Genomic DNA, 19,083 nt, shown 5'->3' on the forward strand with positions numbered 1-19,083 from the left:
AATGACAGGATAATTTCCCACTTGAAATGCTGTGATAGTAATGGAAATATGTTATTTGCCCATATTCTTAAGAACTATGGTTTTATGTCATGCTTCCGTCCTGAATGTTTCAGCTACACTGACTTTCTGATCTGAGTACTTGCCACAGTACTTTCCACACTGTTTCCTCAGCCTGGAACACCGTCCTCAAAAATCATCATTCAGCTGGCTTCTCCTCTCCAAAGAGTCATCTCCTCCGATCTCCACATAATCTAAAATAATCCTGCCCTGCCTAAGACAAATTTCTCATTAGCCTATTTTATTACCTTGCTAACAAAATTGCCTCTGATCATCTTATTTTTATATTTAACTGTTATTCACTACTGTATCTGTAGTATATAGACTAGTGTCTAGCATGTAAGTATGTAGTAATTACTTGGAAGAATGAACACAGACAATAAATGAATATTTATGATTCATGATTTTAAATACATATCAGAATGATAATAACTAGGGGGAAACCATATCATTTTGTATTTTTTGAATAATACTGAATAGTAGGTGAAACTCCTATTTTGTATCCCAATATCATAACATCTATTCAACAAGCTCTGAGATGTTTATATATGTGAGCCTTCCTAAATGGCATATAATGTACAAAATAAGTGTTTCTGTTTCTACAATTTTTTTTTTGAGGTGACAAAAAAGAGACACATTCCATCTTCTGACTGGTAAAACACTGTAAGGAAAAAAATGTTCAAAATTCTTAAAGAGTAACTTCCCAACTTTATATTTAAGAAAAGCTTAGAACAAAATCTATATAAGAGAGACAAACAAAAATAAGTCATAAATTAGGCCATTAGACTTACAATAACATTTTTGTAAGAGGCTTTTATAATTTTTGGCTAGCTTTAAAGCTAGGAATATAAGATGTCCCAAAAGATCCATTGAGCTCAGGAATTTAACTTCTGACAGGGTCAAATGGAATGTCCTTTGTGATCCTGGCTGAAAATTTATCCTTCTACTCAAATATGAATCATTTCATTAATCTAAGTCTGTTCTTGTGATGATACATTAAAAATTTTAATTATACATGGTATTAAATTCTTATTTTCAATAGCCCGTATTTTGAGTTACATAATTCTATGTATGCTCTCTTGTCTGTATTAGGAAAAAAAATTTTTTTATTTACCTAAAACTCTTTTTAGTAGTTCTTTCTATCAATTCTGTAGTTATTTTAGAAATTTGGTTCTTGGTAGAAAATCCCATGTTAACTCTCTCACATTATTTATTTTTATGTGACTTTAATTCAATCTTCTTTCAAACATTATTTTTTGAGATAAGAATTATTAGGTATAGGAAGGCCTAGTCTAAGAAAGTAGATTTTCTTACAGAGGCCAGAGACAGAGTAATAACTGGAAGTGATGTCAGGATCACAAAAGCCCAATTGGGCAAAACTGCTTGGTGTCTGAAGAAGAACTGATGCAATAAAGTAAGACGTCTTATATCTGGATGTATAGTGGAAATGAGCAACAATAAATTCTAGAATTACTTTTTAAATACATTTACCAGGTGAAGTTTTAAATAGTAACCAATCACTAACTAAAGTTAATGTTAGTTTTTCTGTGTTATTAGGCAATTATCCTACTAGGGTGACATTCAAGTGTAGATATCCTGGAAAAATATAAATGGATCCTTGAATGCAGGCAAGAAGTTTCAGTAATCATTCACAAAGAATAATTTTATGTCATATCACAGTTTAAGTGATCATATATGTTATTCACGTATGATGTTATGTTAAATAATGTAACAATTCAGGAGAAAACAAAAGTGGGCTTTTGCCATGTTTTACATTTAGTAATGTCACAAAATTAAAAACATTTTCCAAAAGAAATATCAAGGTAATTAGTGATTTTACCCCTGTGATATTGTAACAGGTCCTGAACAGCAAGGTTACTAGCCTCAAGGAAACAGAACAAGTACAAAGCTAAGTTAAAGGCAACTTTATTACAATAATTTTCCAAACTTCAAACGCATTTATTACTGCATTTAGATCTACTATATAATACATTATATTACAAGGCAGAAAGCATTTCTCATAGATTTTTAGCTTCCATGTACTGCCCAAAACATTGCTTCCTAAGGATAGCAGCAACACACAATAGTTTACAACACTAAGTAAAATATTTCTCTGAAATCTCAGAATCGTTCATATTACAATGTGTTTTATTATTATTTTCCTCTGATTTAAAAGTGAAGCAAACTATCTTTCTATGTTTTAATAGTTAATACCTAGAAATTTCCTATACCATAAAAATACCTACCAGCTTACATATATTTTCTTGGTAGAAAACAGGATTTTGAATCTAACCAACCCAAAAGAACACTGTATTTTCCATTGCAAACAGGAGTAGAATCTTCTTTCCATGTTTAGAAGCCAAATCTTGGCTTCCTCTTCTTCATACAACCCCCCTGAAGAGTGCCTGTTTTAAAAGATACCTAAATCTACAATGGACTCTTATCTAACAAAGTTCTCTCTGTTTAATCTTTCCTCCTCCTATTTGTGTACTTAGAATAATGTACAATCAACTTTGACCATTCCATAATAACGAACTTAAAAGTAATCTCAGGAAAAGTAATCACATTTTAAAGGAAGTATTTTCCAAATTAGACAAGGACATTATTTGTTCATATGCCTCTGCTTCAACTAACCAAACAAACCCAACTTATGAAAATAATTCTTTTTTCAAGGTTTCTACCATAGTAACAATAGAAACAGATGTAAATCCTCTGATTAGATCTAGTGCCTTCATTATTTTCTTTGGTTTTACACTTGTGAGCTACCACCTAGCACAAAACATGTTCATCTTCCTTATTTTCATGACAACAGGAAATTGTTAGAAAAGTATAGAAAAGTTTCTATTTTTTTCATCAGACAAATTTAATACAGATTTTGCTATCAAGTTGAAAAAGAAAAAGTGAATGAAAAGGTATGTGCTGACTGCTTGGGGGGCAAGGCTCATAAATCACTGTACGTTAAGAGCACGTGCTGAAACTTCATGGTGCCAGTCACGTAATTTTGTGTATTTGGGACTAAAGACGTGAAGGGGTATCTTTTCCCTGTGGAAATAAGAGAAAAAAAAAAAAGAGTGATAGAAGAGTCATAAAAAAGAGAGGAAAAGATTCTACACTAATTCCATCATGCAGAAAACATGCCTTATAAAAGCTTACACATAGCTTTTTGTTAAATAGCAAAGATTTTAAAGGTAGAGCAGTTTTAGAAATACAGAAATTAATCTACAGAGCCCTCCTGGAAACATCAATTTTTATGCCCAAAATAAAGTGACTGCAAGACAACACATGAACTCATTCAGAGAGATATATTCTGTTAGCAAAGCATTCCCAATTACACTGTTTGGCCCACCTCTTACTTCAGTACTAAAGAGAATATGCCTCAGCCAAGATCCAGACAATATTTACTACTTTAAAAAGCTGTTAAGTTGTACATTTAGGTCACACTAAAGGCACCACAGTTAAATGCTTAGCTTCTATTTGCAAAGACAAAATGCCATATCATTCATTACATTTGAAAATTTGAAAAACCAAATTGAGACCATTCATGAAAGAAAAGCATTCAACTTACAAAAAGATAAAGAAACTTACTTTGCCTTCTTTGCATTATCAGCTTCAGATTCTTTCACTGAAATATGAAAATATGCAGTATTACTTTGTCTTTTTTAACTTCAAAATCTCTTAAGCAATTATCTGTGTCAATATCAAACACTCAAGTTTCACAGAGCCACAAAGAAAAATTCTATATACCATGTTCTATTGGTTGTAACTATTCAATACTCCTTCTCTTCTCTATGTAACTCTCCCAGACTGACATCTCATTTGCAGTACCCATATTATGCATAACTAATTTAAAAGTACAGTGTCCTAGGGTTGTTTTCCAGTAACTGCCAAATTAGTCTAAGTACTATTCTCTGGGGCAAAGCATATCATCCATTAGGATCCCTAGAAGATCACTTACTATGTTCAGTCCCAGTGATCTGGGCAAGGATTCGGAAAGAGCGAGACTGAGTTGTTCCAGTCCTTGGGCGCCAGTCTTCAGTATCCTCAATCAGTCTCTTCTTGCTGGCATCACTATGAGTGGGTATGTGATAAAACTCTGTATTACGCTCCACAATGTGTTTTCTTGGTGGCCTAGGGAAAAGATTTTTTAAAAAATTATTTAAATATTTAAACCTCAATATTCCTTTTATATAGCTTGCTTATACAAGTACTGTCCCAGTCTCAATTTTTTTTTAAAAGTACCTTTCTAAAATAGGCTTAGCTTTTCTTTAATCAGTTAAAAACAATGTACTTAAAAGGTTCATACAAACTAACACTATAAAAACATATTCAACAGAAACATTACCGTTTAGGTGGGGTTTTCCTTTAATTGACAGAAGAAGGCAGCAGAAGAAAGATTTCCAACATGAAGAAAAGGAAAGGAAAATAATAAGGAAAAAAGGAAACTAGAAAATGAAAAGTCTAAAGTAGTCAAAATCAAACAACTGAAAATTACTTCTATCATTCATCATATGCCACATAAGACAAAGGTATGAACTATGATTTAACCACAGTTTAATATCAATATGCTGTAGAATGTGTTGGGAGTTACCAAAATTAGATCACCTCTTCACTAAGCCTAGCAACCAAGACTGGTTTAGTACAGGCTAAATCAGTAATTTCAAACATAATTTTGAAAAGGGTCAGAATTGATTTTCTTCATTTATATATATATAGATCTCTTTATCCTGAATAAAACTATTGGGCAGGATCAGTATACTGATGATGATTGTGCAATATTAGAAATCACTGAGATATTTATGAAAAGAAAAGGATTGAAAGTGTAGCTCTATCACTTTTCGGTGTATGATTTTAGACAAATCAGTTTCACTGAGTATCAGTGTTTTCCACTGATAAAGCAAGAATATTACATTGTTCTGAGGATTCAAGGTAATAATTTATATCGAAGACAGATATAAACTATAGAGTTTGAGAACTCCAGCTTTGCTAAGAACATTCAGTTTTCTATTAGCATAACATAAAGACTAAAGAATTTACAATGTATATTATTTTAATTCTTTAAGCTCTACTGAACATAATAAACACTCCTTGTTTCTCTTTCCTCAAAATAGGACAAATGCAAACAGTTGGAGTTATGAATTTAAAATTTAAAATTTCAGAAGAGAAAAAGTAACACGAGTCTTGCTTAGCAGACTATTGGCCAAAGGTCTATGTAGAAAAAGTAGTCAGGTGTGGGTGGCAGGATCTGCCAGGTTTAACTCACTGCTGAAACATCACAGTGTGATCAGGGTGTCATGTGATTGCTATCATTTTATAACAGTAACACTATCAAAACTGTCCAAGTTCACTGGAGTCTTTTCCCCACAAAGAACATGATAGAATTAAAGTCAGTAACATTGGCTTTAGAATCAGATCAAGTTGCAACACTAAATCCTCCACTCAGTGTGTTTCTTACAAGTTAGTTCACTTCTCTGAGTCTCTGTTTTCTATGTGAGACTTGTGAATTAAATCTTTAAAGGTTATTCTGAGGAATAAATAAGATTCAAAATGTACATAAAGTGCTCTCTACAGTTTCTAGCCCCCAATAATGATCATCATCACGTTATTTTATGATGATCAGAAAAAACAATCACAACATGTCTTCTAAGATGATGGATCATCGGCATATAAAAAGAACAGAATCAAAAACATTCATGCGCTAAATGGAAAGACATATTATAATTATAATTTCATAATCCCTGCAGTAAAATATTTAAAAGATCTTTACTAGTACCAACAAAATCTAGTCCTTTTTAAAATAGACAAAATTTTTAGAAACTAGGAAATAGAGATTATTCCATAAACACATTGTTTTGGGCACATATAAAATAGCTCTTATGTAAGTACTTGAAAAGTTTACATTCAGCTTCTAAATATTATAGTTTTAAACTGCTCTACAATTAGTGAATGTAGTTTACTCCCAAATATTGCCAATTTCAAGTATAAGACTTTTTTTTATCTTTTGAAAAAGGTTTTGTCTATAAAAATACAAAAAAATGTTGTCATGCTAAGACACTAAAATACTAAAATGCCACAATTGAAGTAATATTTAGCTACAGCATACTTGCAAAAAGTAGAATTTATCTTAGACTTTGTTGTTAACCATGGCTAAAGTCTCATATTAGTGACATGAATTTTCTAAACATTTACTTAGCATTTTCTGGTTCTGATACTCTGACTCTGATGACTATGATTAAGGAAAACAATAATTTTAATGATTTTATTTTAAAATATTTTGAGATACAATATAAACTTAACTCTCAAGAGCAAGTAATTCATTTCAAAATATGGACTTTCAAAATTAGCAAGTTCATTCAATTTTTTTTAAAATCCAAACTATATCTCTAATTTCAGTGTACACTGTCCAGAACATTTACCCATCCCCCTGAACATAGTTAGCTTATAAGTTTTTCCACTGCTAAAGGGTGGATGTTCCAAACACACCCAATGATTCATAAGAAGTTCTCTGAGGGGCTGGGGCTATAGCTCAGTGGTAGAGTGCCAGTCTCATATATGTGAGGCATTGGGTTCGATCCTCAGCACCACATAAAAATAAATAAATATATTGTGTCCACCTACAATTAAAAAAAAATTTAAAGAAAGAAGTTATCTGTCATGAAAACCATGATTCTTATGCTCCTTAACATTTTTGAGACTTCTTATAATGAAATTATATTAATAAGATTTGCTGGTGGTGTTAAGTTGAGAGCAAGATGAAAAGTTACAGACACACAATGATGAAATGAGCCATAAGTACTTACACAGTGCCAGGATTACTGAAGGAGGAATAATACACATAATAAAGACGTGATAAAGATGAGATTGATATTCCAAGGATGATGGAACACAAGCAGAGATGAAGAAAAAGGAATAGTAAGAGAAAAAAATGAAATAGCAAAATTCAAAGCAATGAATTTAAGAGAAGATGTTATATAAATACCATGCATCAAAATAATCATGCAAATGTAGACAAAAATGCACAAATATTAGTCAAAATTCTGTCCTATTATTATTACTAGGATAACAGTTCTATATTTTTTATCCCCTAAAAACTGAAAATCATTGCATGTACTAATGCTAGTTCAAGTCTCCATGTTACTAAATACCAAGAAAGATCCACTACAAAAAAAATTCAGATTTTTATAAAATTCACTTTAATATGAGTTCAAATTATTAATAGTATTCCTAACAAAAGGCAGAGAATAAAATAGTTTGATAAAACATGAAGAAATAGTTCTGCTTACAATCACTTTTAGAATCAACAAAGAGAAAAATGTTTCAGTCTCATATCAGAGAAGTATAATATTAACCACCAGAGTAATCTCTTTACATACATTATCCCTATCATACACTGCCAGAGAATGTTACACTACTGGAAAACATTTTTTTTTCTTAAATGTAAAATATCTGATGAAGATGTAGGATCATGAATAATGGGCTCTCTCTCTCTCTCAATTTTCATACTTTTCCCTGTCTCTCAGTCTCACCTCCCTCAATCATGAACAAGTCCTAGTAACTTCAGAATTGGTGTGGGAACTCCACAGCTTTGTATTATCAGTGACATAATTACTTCCCAGAAAAGTATATCTGATTTGATATGCTAAAGGAAATGGGTTGATAATACCTGAATAGAGAGAAGGTCAAAACAATTCATTCACATAGCCTATTAAGGGTAGAATTGTTAAAAACAAATATATTCACGTTCCATTGTGGATAGAAAACAAAATATAAACTTTGTATTATTTATCAAAGAACACCTTGTAGTGTTCTTGGATCCTCCAATTACGTTTAGTCAGAATAAATAAAAATTCATAGTGAGAAAAACTGACTGTCAGCTTTAGTGTTTAAAAAGGTCTGTGTGGCTATAATTCCACTTTAAATTAAGTTGATAAACTCAACACACAGGGTTAGGTTCCACTCAATGAGGGTAGGACACAGAAGTAAGTTGATCTCAACAGTTTGCCTGTCTATATTCTTTGCCAGTCATAGTGTAAAGCATTCTCTTCTCTTTTTTGCTATTTTAAATAACAGGAAAATAGTTTTGCAAGATAATCTCTCTGAACTGATACCGATTTTAGAGATATATATATATATATATATATATATATATATATATATATATGTACGTATTTTAAAGCTGAGGAAAAATGTTTTATCTCAACGTGAAGTTGCAGGCAGATATTAGATATCTCATATTTCCAATTTTACTTTATAAGATATCTCATATTTCTAATTTTACTTTATAATATGGATTAAGAATTTCAACACATGCTCAGAATAATCATAACTTGATTAGTGCAAACTTTAGTGGTAAAGGACATTAAATGGAGGGTTGATTGATCTTAATCCAAAGATGCCAATTTTAATGTCAAACAAGTATTTCCATATTGTTAAAAAAATGTACTCAAATGGAATAGTGCAGATAAGTGGCAAACTTATCACCAAAGCAGCCAGTTAACTTGGCCTTAGTTGTGTTGCCCACTTCACCTTGCTCTAGGAAAATTGTAATCTAAAGAAAACTGTGTTCCTCAATTATGAAATGAACTACAATTTTTCTGTCCTTTTTTTTTTTTTTTTTTTTTTTTTTTTTTGGTGGTATCAGAGATTAAACCCAGGGGTACTTATCTACTGAGCTACATCCCCAACCCTTATTTTTAAATTTTGAGACAGGGTCTCGTAAATTGCTGAAGCTGGCTTTGAATTTGGGATCCTCTGGAGCTGCTGGGATTACAGGCATATGCCACCACACTGGGCCTCCTTCGGACTTTTTGTAAGGGGATTCATTTTTTTAAATATTTGTAGTTGCAAATGGACACAATATTTTTATTTTTTATTTATTTTATGTGGTGCTGAGGATCAAACCCAGTGCCTCACACATGCTAGGGAAGCGCTCTGTCACTGAGCTATCATCCCAGCCCCAAGAGGACTCATTTTTAACATATTTGAAGGCACTTTGAAAACTATGTAGATACTGATTTGTTGTTGGGATAGATGCCTTTATTACTCAAAAACAAAACAAAACAAAACAAAAAAATAAAAAATATCAATTCACTTATAAGCTTTTGATTCAACTCCATAGTCATTATAAAAACAAATACTAACTCAAACTAACAAAAAAAGCAAGTCAAAAGCAGGTGATACACTGGAAGGCACATCAAAATTTGGCTTTAAATGACCTAAGCTCAAATCTCAGCTAATCACTTACAAGACACATGACTTGAGAAAATTATGTGCTCTCTTGACATTCAGTTCTCATGAGAATTAGATCATATAATATATTCAGAGACACACAGCAAAATGCATAGAATACCTAATACACAATGCATAGTAATACCTAACAAATTAATGACTCTGAATCATGAATTTTTAAAAATTATATTTAATCTGTAGGTTTAAATTTATTTTTTTCAAGTTCCATTGTCCCACCTTTCCAAATCAAATTTTTTGTTATACTGGAACCCAGGAACTAGCAAAAGTTGTTGTTTATAAGAAGTTAACTTTTAAAAGACAATAAATCAGGGTTTGATAATTTTTATTATACACTGGTGTGTGACATTCCTATACATAAATAACATGAAACTATACAATCAATGAGACCACAGCTGTTTAGAAAGAAGTTCTCTAATAACTCAAAAGTTAATTCTCTTGGGTATGTCTAAGTTAGATATCTCATATTTCCAATTTTACTTTATAATATGGATTAAGAATTTCAACACATGCTCAGAATAATCATAACTTGATTAGTGCAAAATTATTTTAAGTTCTTATATAATGTGATTTTTCCTTAGCTTTAAAGCTAGCTAACTACTAACCAGTTTTATGTCAATATTAAAACAGCACAAAAACAAGGTTTGAAGTTATACCATAGTGATTCCCAATGCCTATGCTCTTAGTGACATTTATTAAACCTGGCAATTATCTCTCTTAACTGATTTCAATAGTGTATTGGCTGTCTATCATTCACACATATAACTGCACATAGAAATATCAATATCTTCTAGAAACATTTACTCAATTAAAACTCCAAGAAAAAAAAAACACTAAAAAATTTCTTGGAGAACTTAATCTAGGAAACACTAACTTTTAATATTAATTCAGTTTTACATATGCTGTTTACTAGTGATACAAATATTTATGCTTTTTCTTCTATCTTTATCTTCTAACAGTTTTGATTGATATAAATTACATTCCCCCAACCACTGCCTCTTTTCAACCTTTCCACAGCAAACTCCACATATATTTAATAACATAACTTAAACACTACTATTTATTACTATAAAGCAATTCACCACAACATAGCAATGCAAACCAAACTTATTCAAAACACTATATGTGGTTATTTTAAATTATAGCTCTTTTGCAAAATTTAACTTAATTTTGCAAAAATATAATTTAATTTTGCAAAAATTGGGCATTCATGCTGTTTACTCATATATAAATCACCATATTTCCTCTCCAGTAATGTGGATACTAACTTTGTCACGTGTGTTTTCTGCAAAAATAAAAACATTTTAAAATATTACTACTACATCATTATTTTTTGTATATTCCAAGGCCAGGTTCTTCAAAACACCATATAAAAACTGTTAGAAGAAACTGCAGTCCAACCACATTGAAATTAAGATAGGATACCAGAGAGACTTACCTTCAGAAAGCAGTGGCACATTATAATGCAAGGACAAATGAAAAGGGAAATTAGTTAATTACTTGACAAAAAACAGCTTTCCTTTTGCTCTGGAAAATAAAAAGTCCCATTCTGCTCTTCAGAGTAAGCATAGTAGTAGAGAAAACAGAATGCCATGACCAATAATGTGTACATGTAGAAGAAAGATTTAAACTTTTTGAAGTGCCTTAATCATTATTACTTGTAAGAAGGAATAGGAGTGATTACCTAGTATTATTAAGAAATATTCTATAAATAGCAATATAATTTCTAGATTTCATAATATTAGGATGATTAGCTAATTAATTCTTAGTAATGATGCTTAATTGAAACACTCTTTTTTGTGTCTAATGTTTATCAATCATACAAATTTGGGAGGCAAACTAGATAGCCACTTTAAATCATTTTCAAAAACTCAGTCTTCCTGATGCCTTAAAGAAAAAGATAACTCAGGCATTTAACTCTATATCCTTCTGAATTTTTAACTATTTGGTCATGGGTACGGATGATTTCTAAAATAAGAAATAATTAATAAAAAGCAACGACTCTCAATATTATAAGAATTTTATTCTGCCAACATAATAAATATCTGGGAAATAGAAGAGTAAAAACTTCGACACTTAAGTATAAAAAGTACTTGACAATATCCCCAAACATCTTCTCTCCAAGATGACAAATCAATGACTAATAAAGGATGCGATTTACTTTTTATTTCTCTAAACATAGTGAGAGAAGGAGCATTACAGATTTGTCTTTGAATTTCACAGATAACACACTTTTGTTTTCAGAATAATCAAGTTTTCCTTGTCCTAACATCTGGACAACATTTGAGATCAAGTTATTTTTAAACACATCCAGTTTGCAAAGGCAAAGCAGTAATTTGCTTGTTAATGATGCAAAACATGTAATAATCCCTTTTCTCCTAAATTTTGCACAGTGTTGAACGCCAGGCATGTGCTTAACGAACACCTGTTGAATGACTGAGAAGCTACCATAAGGCCCTGAAACTACATCACTTCCTTGTTTCAACTCAAAAATAATGTTTTAAATCATTTCAAATTTAACCATCAGAGTTGTGTTAATTTATTAAGCACAAAATTTAAACTTGTTTTAAATCCAATCTATAACCTCAATCTGCTTTTTACTTCTACAATTTTCTATTAAGAAGACTTTCTAATACATTTCAAGATGTGTTAGGAGAAAAGACTTTTGACTTTAGTGGGCTTCTTTCCTACTGAACCTGGAATTTAATAAACAATAAACTTCTGTTTCAGTTTCTTTGTGGGGCTAGTATTTAACAGGCAGCATCTTTCAGGTTATCTACTCTGATTATTCCAAAATTTGTTATCTTAAAATAGACACACAGAAAAAAAAAGTTTACAACCAGAAAAAAAAAGTTTACACCCAAACACACCTCAACCCCATGTACTGTTCCTCTTCTTCACAGGAAAGAAGAAATGACATTCTTTGAAAGACACTAGTTTTTCTCAACATACAGTTTACTGAAGTGTAATTTTGTAACTATGGGTTCAAATGAGTTAGTAACTTAGACCATTTTTAAGTGTACACCCAAAAAGGAAAAATGAGGAGTGAATTTTCAAAATCTTCTGCTAAACATTTCATATTTCATGTCCATGGGTTTAAATTCATTTATTTTACAAAAATCTTTATAATACCTCTGATGCAACCTAAAAGGCCCCCTCTTATTTTTCATTACTGTTTGCTTTTAAAGAAGAAATCAAAACTTTTGAGCCACTCACAACCAGAAAGCCATCTGTACAGCCCAGTAGCTGTTCCTGCAGAGCTCCTGCGCTCTCAGCAGCAACCTGGAACCCTGCCATTTTCTCTTTCAAGTTCCCAAGTTACCATGGCAGCAGTGCTGCAGAAAGCATTGCTTCTTCATTATGTGAATTAACATTCTCGGAAGGGATTATATCTAACAGAAAGCATCTATCCGCACAATCATTTTAATTATATTTTCCTGGGAACTGACATGGGAGAAAACCATCATGTGTACAAATTATTTTCCTTTTAATGTACATTTTTGTCAAATAAATAAAAATCAAAATGATTTTGTGTAAATGGCTTTGCTTTAAGGTACCTTCATTGAATCCCTAAATAAATGAAATTATATAAATTACGGTTGCTGAAATTACAACTGTGGGGCTCAAATGAGTCAATAAGTTTTCAAGGAAAAATTACAAGGAAATAACAAATTTTCAAAAACTTCTGCTAACATTATATATGTAGTTTCCACTAAATTTTTCATTCATTTTTTAAAAAAATGTATAAAATGCTTTGGACACTATCTAAACATTCCTTGTTGTTCTGTCCCTACGATTTGCTTTTAAAGAGTATTGGTCCATGCATTCCTTCATATAGACATGTGTCAAACACTGATTTGTTTTCTATTTTCTACACTACTTTGTGGGAGATAGGGCTTCTTAAAAACTCCTCATTTCCCCTTCCTATAGGGTGACATACGTAAGCTGAGAACAATCATAATCACACTGATTAAGCTTTTGGTGAGCAATAAAAGGATGGAAAATTTGAGGAAAAAAGATTCAAGATTTGCCTTGCATTATAAGTGCCAGCTGCTCACTGTTGTGCCAGGAGGTGGAGGAAAAGTCACACAGCATGTTACACAGTTCATAACACATTAAAATGCAGAATTAGGTTTTGATTAACCCATAATTGCTTGGCAAACAATGTTGTATATATGTAATATAAGGCCACATGTTAATGAAGCAAACATAACTCTACCTTCCTTAAAGTAACAGCTGAATGTGGGGAAGATAGATTAAGAGTTTCTTGGAGATTACCTACAAGAAAAATTCTGATAAGAACAGAAAGCCCCCTTGGTCACCTACCCATTTTGTTGCTTAATGTCACCCTGGGATCCTCTTCTCTGTCCCTCTGCTAGCTCGTGAGCAGTCTCGGAACACACGCTGGTGACTGTGGGCTGCCGTGGGACATTAACTGCAGTTTTACCAGTGCTCAGTGCAGATGAACACTGGTCAGCACTAAGATTGGCGTTAACATGCAGTCCAGATGCAAAGAATGGGGGAGGAGTGACAGCAGTCACAGGTGGAGGGGAAGCATGTGATGAAGTGGTTGCATGAGCTGGGGTGAAGGCAGACGATGGTGATGGGATGGATGTGACTTTTGGTGAAGACACAGAACCAAAGGGCCGTGGTGCCTTATTGTAGGCCATGTTGGTTGTGGAAGTGACTTTGGACACAGCAGGAGATGTAATGGGCACAGGTTTAACTACTTCTTTAGGTTCTCCCTATGTGAAATAAAAATAAACATACACAAAACACGCCAATACATGCAAACATAGTCATTGAAAAGAATGCACAGCTGATTTTTAAAAAGACAAACACAATTATGTTAGAAGCTCAAATATCACACATTTCCAGTAAAAACAATGATTTGATATAGCATAACATGCACACTAACTGGTCCCAGCATGCATAACATGGAGGTGTATACTAAGCATATTTTTATTTATAAAAATAAAAGGAATTCCAAAATATTTAGTAAACAGCAGGGAAACCATCAAGAAGCATCAAGGCCATCTAAGTATCAATTAGCTACATTACAAAGGAGAAGTTTTTAAATACCCCATAATAAAACAAAACATTGCTAACTGAAATGTTTTTAAAATAACCAGAGCTTCAATTATAATTCCATCTTTCAAACATGTTTAATTTCTTTCTACAGTACGATTACTTGATTCATGCCGAAGCAGCACATTTCAAACTCTCCCATTTAAAAATGAAGGATGAAATAATTTTCATCTAACTCAGAAACATATACATTCTAATTATCTTAAAGAATTTTTTAAAAACTTAAACAGATGAACAAACCTAAGTCTTTTCTCATATAATCCACGTGTTCTCTCTCTCTGAATGTTTTAAGATATGATTCAGAGATAGAATTCTTTCCCTTTTCCAAAATAAATATTTAATAGTTTCAAGAGGAAAAAATTATCTTAGATATTTCCTCATTACCATCAGCCAAAGAAAAAAATAACTCATAAGAAAGATCAATTCTTGGGGTTGGGGCTATAGCTCAGTGGTGGAGTGCTTGCCTTGCAAGTGTGAGGCACTGGGTTCGATCCTCAGCACCACATAAAAATAAATAAAGATATTGTGTCCATCTACAACTAAAAAATATTTTTAAAAAAGAAAGATCAATTCTTCCTAAGATTAACAGAATTTATCAGTCTTTATCCCAAAGCATATTTACTAATGTTCTTTAAAAATCAAATTAAGCCTATATAATATTCAAAAATAAATCTCTATTTACCATCTCAAAAGAAAAATTTTAAGAAAACATACAATGATAACTCTAATATGTTTGATTTTAAGAAAAAATAATCTAAATGAATCTTAACAACAAGAAAGCTAATTGAGAAAAATAAGTAGCTTAAGGCCTAAGTAAATCAATGTAATAAGTAATTCAATGAAAAGGAAAAAAAAAAAAGAGAGAGAGAGAGAAACTTAAAAAAATATAAATCAAATGTAGATGAATAATGGTTTGGGACAATTTGAGAATGATTTGAGAAAAAAGGGTACTTTCCAATAACCTAATTGAAGAATATTCTGAAATGTAATTTTTGGTTGTTATTAATGATTTATTATGATACACATTTTGAGTAATCACTTATTTTTCTTAGCAAACAAATGAATAAAGATGGGAAATTTTAAATTAAATATAAAAGAAGAAATTTGGATATAAATTATTAATAACATTGGCCTTAGAAATAACGTTTTAAAATAAAGGTACAATTGCACATGATAATTCTGCGTGTGTTGATTTCCATTTTCCCCTTCTTCCTTTTTTTTTTTGGTACCAGGGACTGAATATAAGGGCGATTTACCACAGAACCACATCCCCAGCCTTTTTTATTTCTTATTTTAAGCAAGGATCTCACTAAGTTGTTTAGGAAGTCTTGTTAATTTACTGAGGCTGACTTTGAACTAGTGATCCTCCTGCCTCAGCCTCCTGAGTTGTTGGGATTACAAACATGTGCCACTGTGCCCAGCTTCCTCTTCATTTTTAAGAAAGAAAATGAGGGGAATTGTAAGACTATAAATTAAAGGTCTGTATGGCCTGAGACAAAAATAGAAATTACAGAAACTCAGGAGGAACAATCTTGTGGTAAGTTACTGATGCTAGATTAGAAACGCACCTTTGGAACAGAAGCTGGTTCAGGCTTGGGTGTTGCAGATGCTCTGGGGAAAAAAAGAAAAAAAAAGCCATGAATTTTTGCAAACCTATAATTTCTTATTAGTGTATAGTTTATTATAATATATCGATTTATGGTATATCACCAGAATTTATATTTTCATAATTCCTAGTTTTGTCTATTGATAATTAAGTCAACACTGCAAGAACCAACGTCCTTACATACAAAGTACTCATTAGCAGTTCACTATCAACTCAAATGAGGAAAGATAAACATCAATCTTGTTTGCTAACACCCCTTTTTCAATCTTTAAATTGAGGCTATTCCCCCTCTTAAAGCATAAGGTAAAAACATGACACCTTAAACCTTGAGAGGTTCCTCAACCATCTAACTTGAATCTTAATCTTTAGCAGTATCTGCCTTTTCTCCTAATATCCATGAACATATCCACGGGGTGCTGGTCTGTGAAGATGATTCAGGTTGAACTGAATCACTGAATGAGTATTTTGTATTTATGTTCTTAAGTGTTTGTCAAATTAAAGTATTTTCTATTCTAAGAAATAAATAGTAATTTCTTCCACTAGGCTATACTTTTAATAAAGGCAATGAGAATGTGCCATCTTTATAACTTCACACAATGCCTGGCATGTAATAGGTCATCAGTAATGAGTGTTGAAGGCAGAGAGGAAAGACAGACAAAAATCCATGCATATAAATTGAATATTTACAAATTCCAAGTGAAACTTTATTTTTAACATACGTTTTCTGGCACTATATACATTTTGGTTAGTGTGAACTAAACAGCAACAACTGGTTTGGAGGAATTATATAATCATGACAATAATGAAAGTAAAAAGTATTATTGTCCTCTTTTTCAAATGAGAAAATTCAAGTTCATGTAAACTGCTTTGGAAGGCATGGAAGCCCTCTGTTTTTATACATTACTGTGTACTAGCTGTATTCAACTAACACAATGATTGAGAAAACCAGGGATACTTTACTCAATGCTAAGGGTTACACTTAATATGCCAGAAGCAATTACACTCCTCTCATATCAGACAGTCTGAGGATAAGCCATAAGGTGCATAATTTAAGAAATGTAAGCATAATAGGTAAATACTATGTGATAGTAATTTTATTCTACAAACCAAGAGATTGTTTTACTTAGAAAGACAATAGATCACAATTAAAAGACACTAGGACAGGATATGGGATCTCCATGAGCATAACCTAACAATGAACTCTGATCAACACATTCAGCAGCAACTGAATTTTCCAACAACTACTAATTTGGTTCGCTAGGGCAGGCACTGACTGAACAATTGGCTAACCTAATGGAAGGCCACAATGGATGCTAACATGCAGTTACAGCAATAGGTTCTACTCTGTGCAGTTGCACAACTTTCCATGGGTACTCAGACAATTTCTCTTAGCTGAAAGGGTTATTATAACAAGCAAAGGAAACAAGTTCAAGTACAGAACAGTGGAATCTTCCTTTCATTGAAATTTCACAATAAGATGTAATTGCAAAGGGTTTACTTATTAAAACCACCCAAAACATTACTGAAAGTTTGCCAAAGCATAGAAGCCAGTATTCTTTTTCATCTGAACACTTTAAAGTACATGGAGCACTTCTTGAAACATAAAAATAATTGGTGAAAAAGAACATGATATTTAACAGTTGCTAGATCTTTAAACATGGGATAAAATACATATATTCTATGTCTAGAAAAACAAATTTCTTTGTTTTTTTAGAGCTGTTAGCTCTAATTTAAAGAGTATAAGCAACAACAATGCCCCAGAATGGTTCGTTTCATTACATTTGGGATCCAATAAATGTATTTTGTTCTGAACAGACAGAATGAGTCCTAACATAATTTACCATGTAAAGTTCTATAGAAATACAGTTTGAAATTTTGAATGCACACAAAAAATCTAAATCTGCAATTTAAATATGGGCCCAATTTGTGTCCTGATAAGAACGTCTTACAAGTGCAATGACATGAATTAAGACAGGGAAAGAAAGGGCAACATGCCTTCAAAAACCTAGGACTGAACTCATTACACAAACACCCTTTTCGAGGAGGGGAAAAGAGACAGGCATGTAATTAAATGTCAAATAAAATTGTCAACACTAGATGTAATAAAAATTAGTTTTCTTGTTTTAAAAACTAACCACCAAATGAGTCATAGAATCATTAAATTCTGAAAAGATTCCTTACTATTTATTTATTTATTTATATGGTCCTTGGGATTGAATCCAGGGCCTTGTGCATGCAAAGCAAGCACTCTATCAACTGAGCTATGTCCCCATCCCCAGGTTCCTTATTTTATTACATGCCAATCAGGGGGTTGTTAAGACTTCTGTATGACTATTTATAGAAGTTTATGATTTCAGAAAAATTTTGAACTCTTCAGTTAAAATGGATGCTAACATTCAGTTACAGCAATAGGTTCTACCCTGTGCAGTTGCACAACTTTCCATGGGTACTCAGACAATTTCTCTTAGCAGAAATCTCTTAACTTAATCTCTTAGCTGAAATTCTCTTAACTTACCTTTACTCCAAAAAGTAAAGTAACACATTTTAGTGTGTTACTTTACTTTTTGGAGTAAAGATAAGTCATTCACATTAAAAACATGTACCAAAATCAGTATTGTAGTAGTTACATTTTAAAAGATCAGTAGGCTACAAAAATTTTAGACATGAGTATAATTAGACATTTTTTAAAAAAATACTTTTTCGTTGTAGATGGACATAATGACCTTTGTTGTATTTATTTATTTTTATGTGGTGCTGAGGATCAAATCCCGTGCCTCACAAGTGCCAGGCAAGCACTGCACCACTGAGCCACAACCCCAGCCCCACAATTAACACATTTTTATGACACTAAAAATATTGTAGTTCAGGAAATTTATAATCCATTACAAATGAAACTTATAAGACATAAAAAACAAAGATACTAGTTTTAAAAAGCAAAGGTTACTATTCATCAAAGAACAGAATAAAAAGATACACCACCTTTTCCTTACAATAGTATCAAGATTTTTTAAAAATATTAATATATAATACTTGTGAGAATACTTCTATGTTACTGGAAGATCTCACATCTTGTGACACAATAATCAACT

The 19,083-nt window shown here is 32.0% G+C and overlaps 1 protein-coding gene across 1 annotated transcript in view; it reads right to left on the reverse strand.

Moving 5' to 3' along the window:
* Positions 1 to 1,967: 1,967 nt before the first annotated feature.
* PDLIM5 (PDZ and LIM domain 5) overlaps positions 1,968 to 19,083 on the reverse strand; it is a 125,226-nt gene continuing 108,110 nt past the window's right edge. The window contains exons 3-9 of the mRNA XM_081303662.1: positions 15,957 to 15,999; positions 10,569 to 10,585; positions 6,855 to 6,869; positions 4,400 to 4,417; positions 4,013 to 4,185; positions 3,643 to 3,679; positions 1,968 to 3,099 (exon numbers count right to left, since the gene is read on the reverse strand). Coding sequence (XP_081159788.1) covers positions 3,006 to 3,099; positions 3,643 to 3,679; positions 4,013 to 4,185; positions 4,400 to 4,417; positions 6,855 to 6,869; positions 10,569 to 10,585; positions 15,957 to 15,999 — 397 coding nt within the window. The 3' untranslated portion in view covers positions 1,968 to 3,005. The remainder of the gene's footprint in view (positions 3,100 to 3,642; positions 3,680 to 4,012; positions 4,186 to 4,399; positions 4,418 to 6,854; positions 6,870 to 10,568; positions 10,586 to 15,956; positions 16,000 to 19,083) is intronic.

The sequence above is a fragment of the Spermophilus citellus genome (assembly GCF_964194105.1).
Source record: "Spermophilus citellus genome assembly, chromosome: 8".
Lineage (NCBI taxonomy): Eukaryota > Metazoa > Chordata > Mammalia > Rodentia > Sciuridae > Spermophilus > Spermophilus citellus.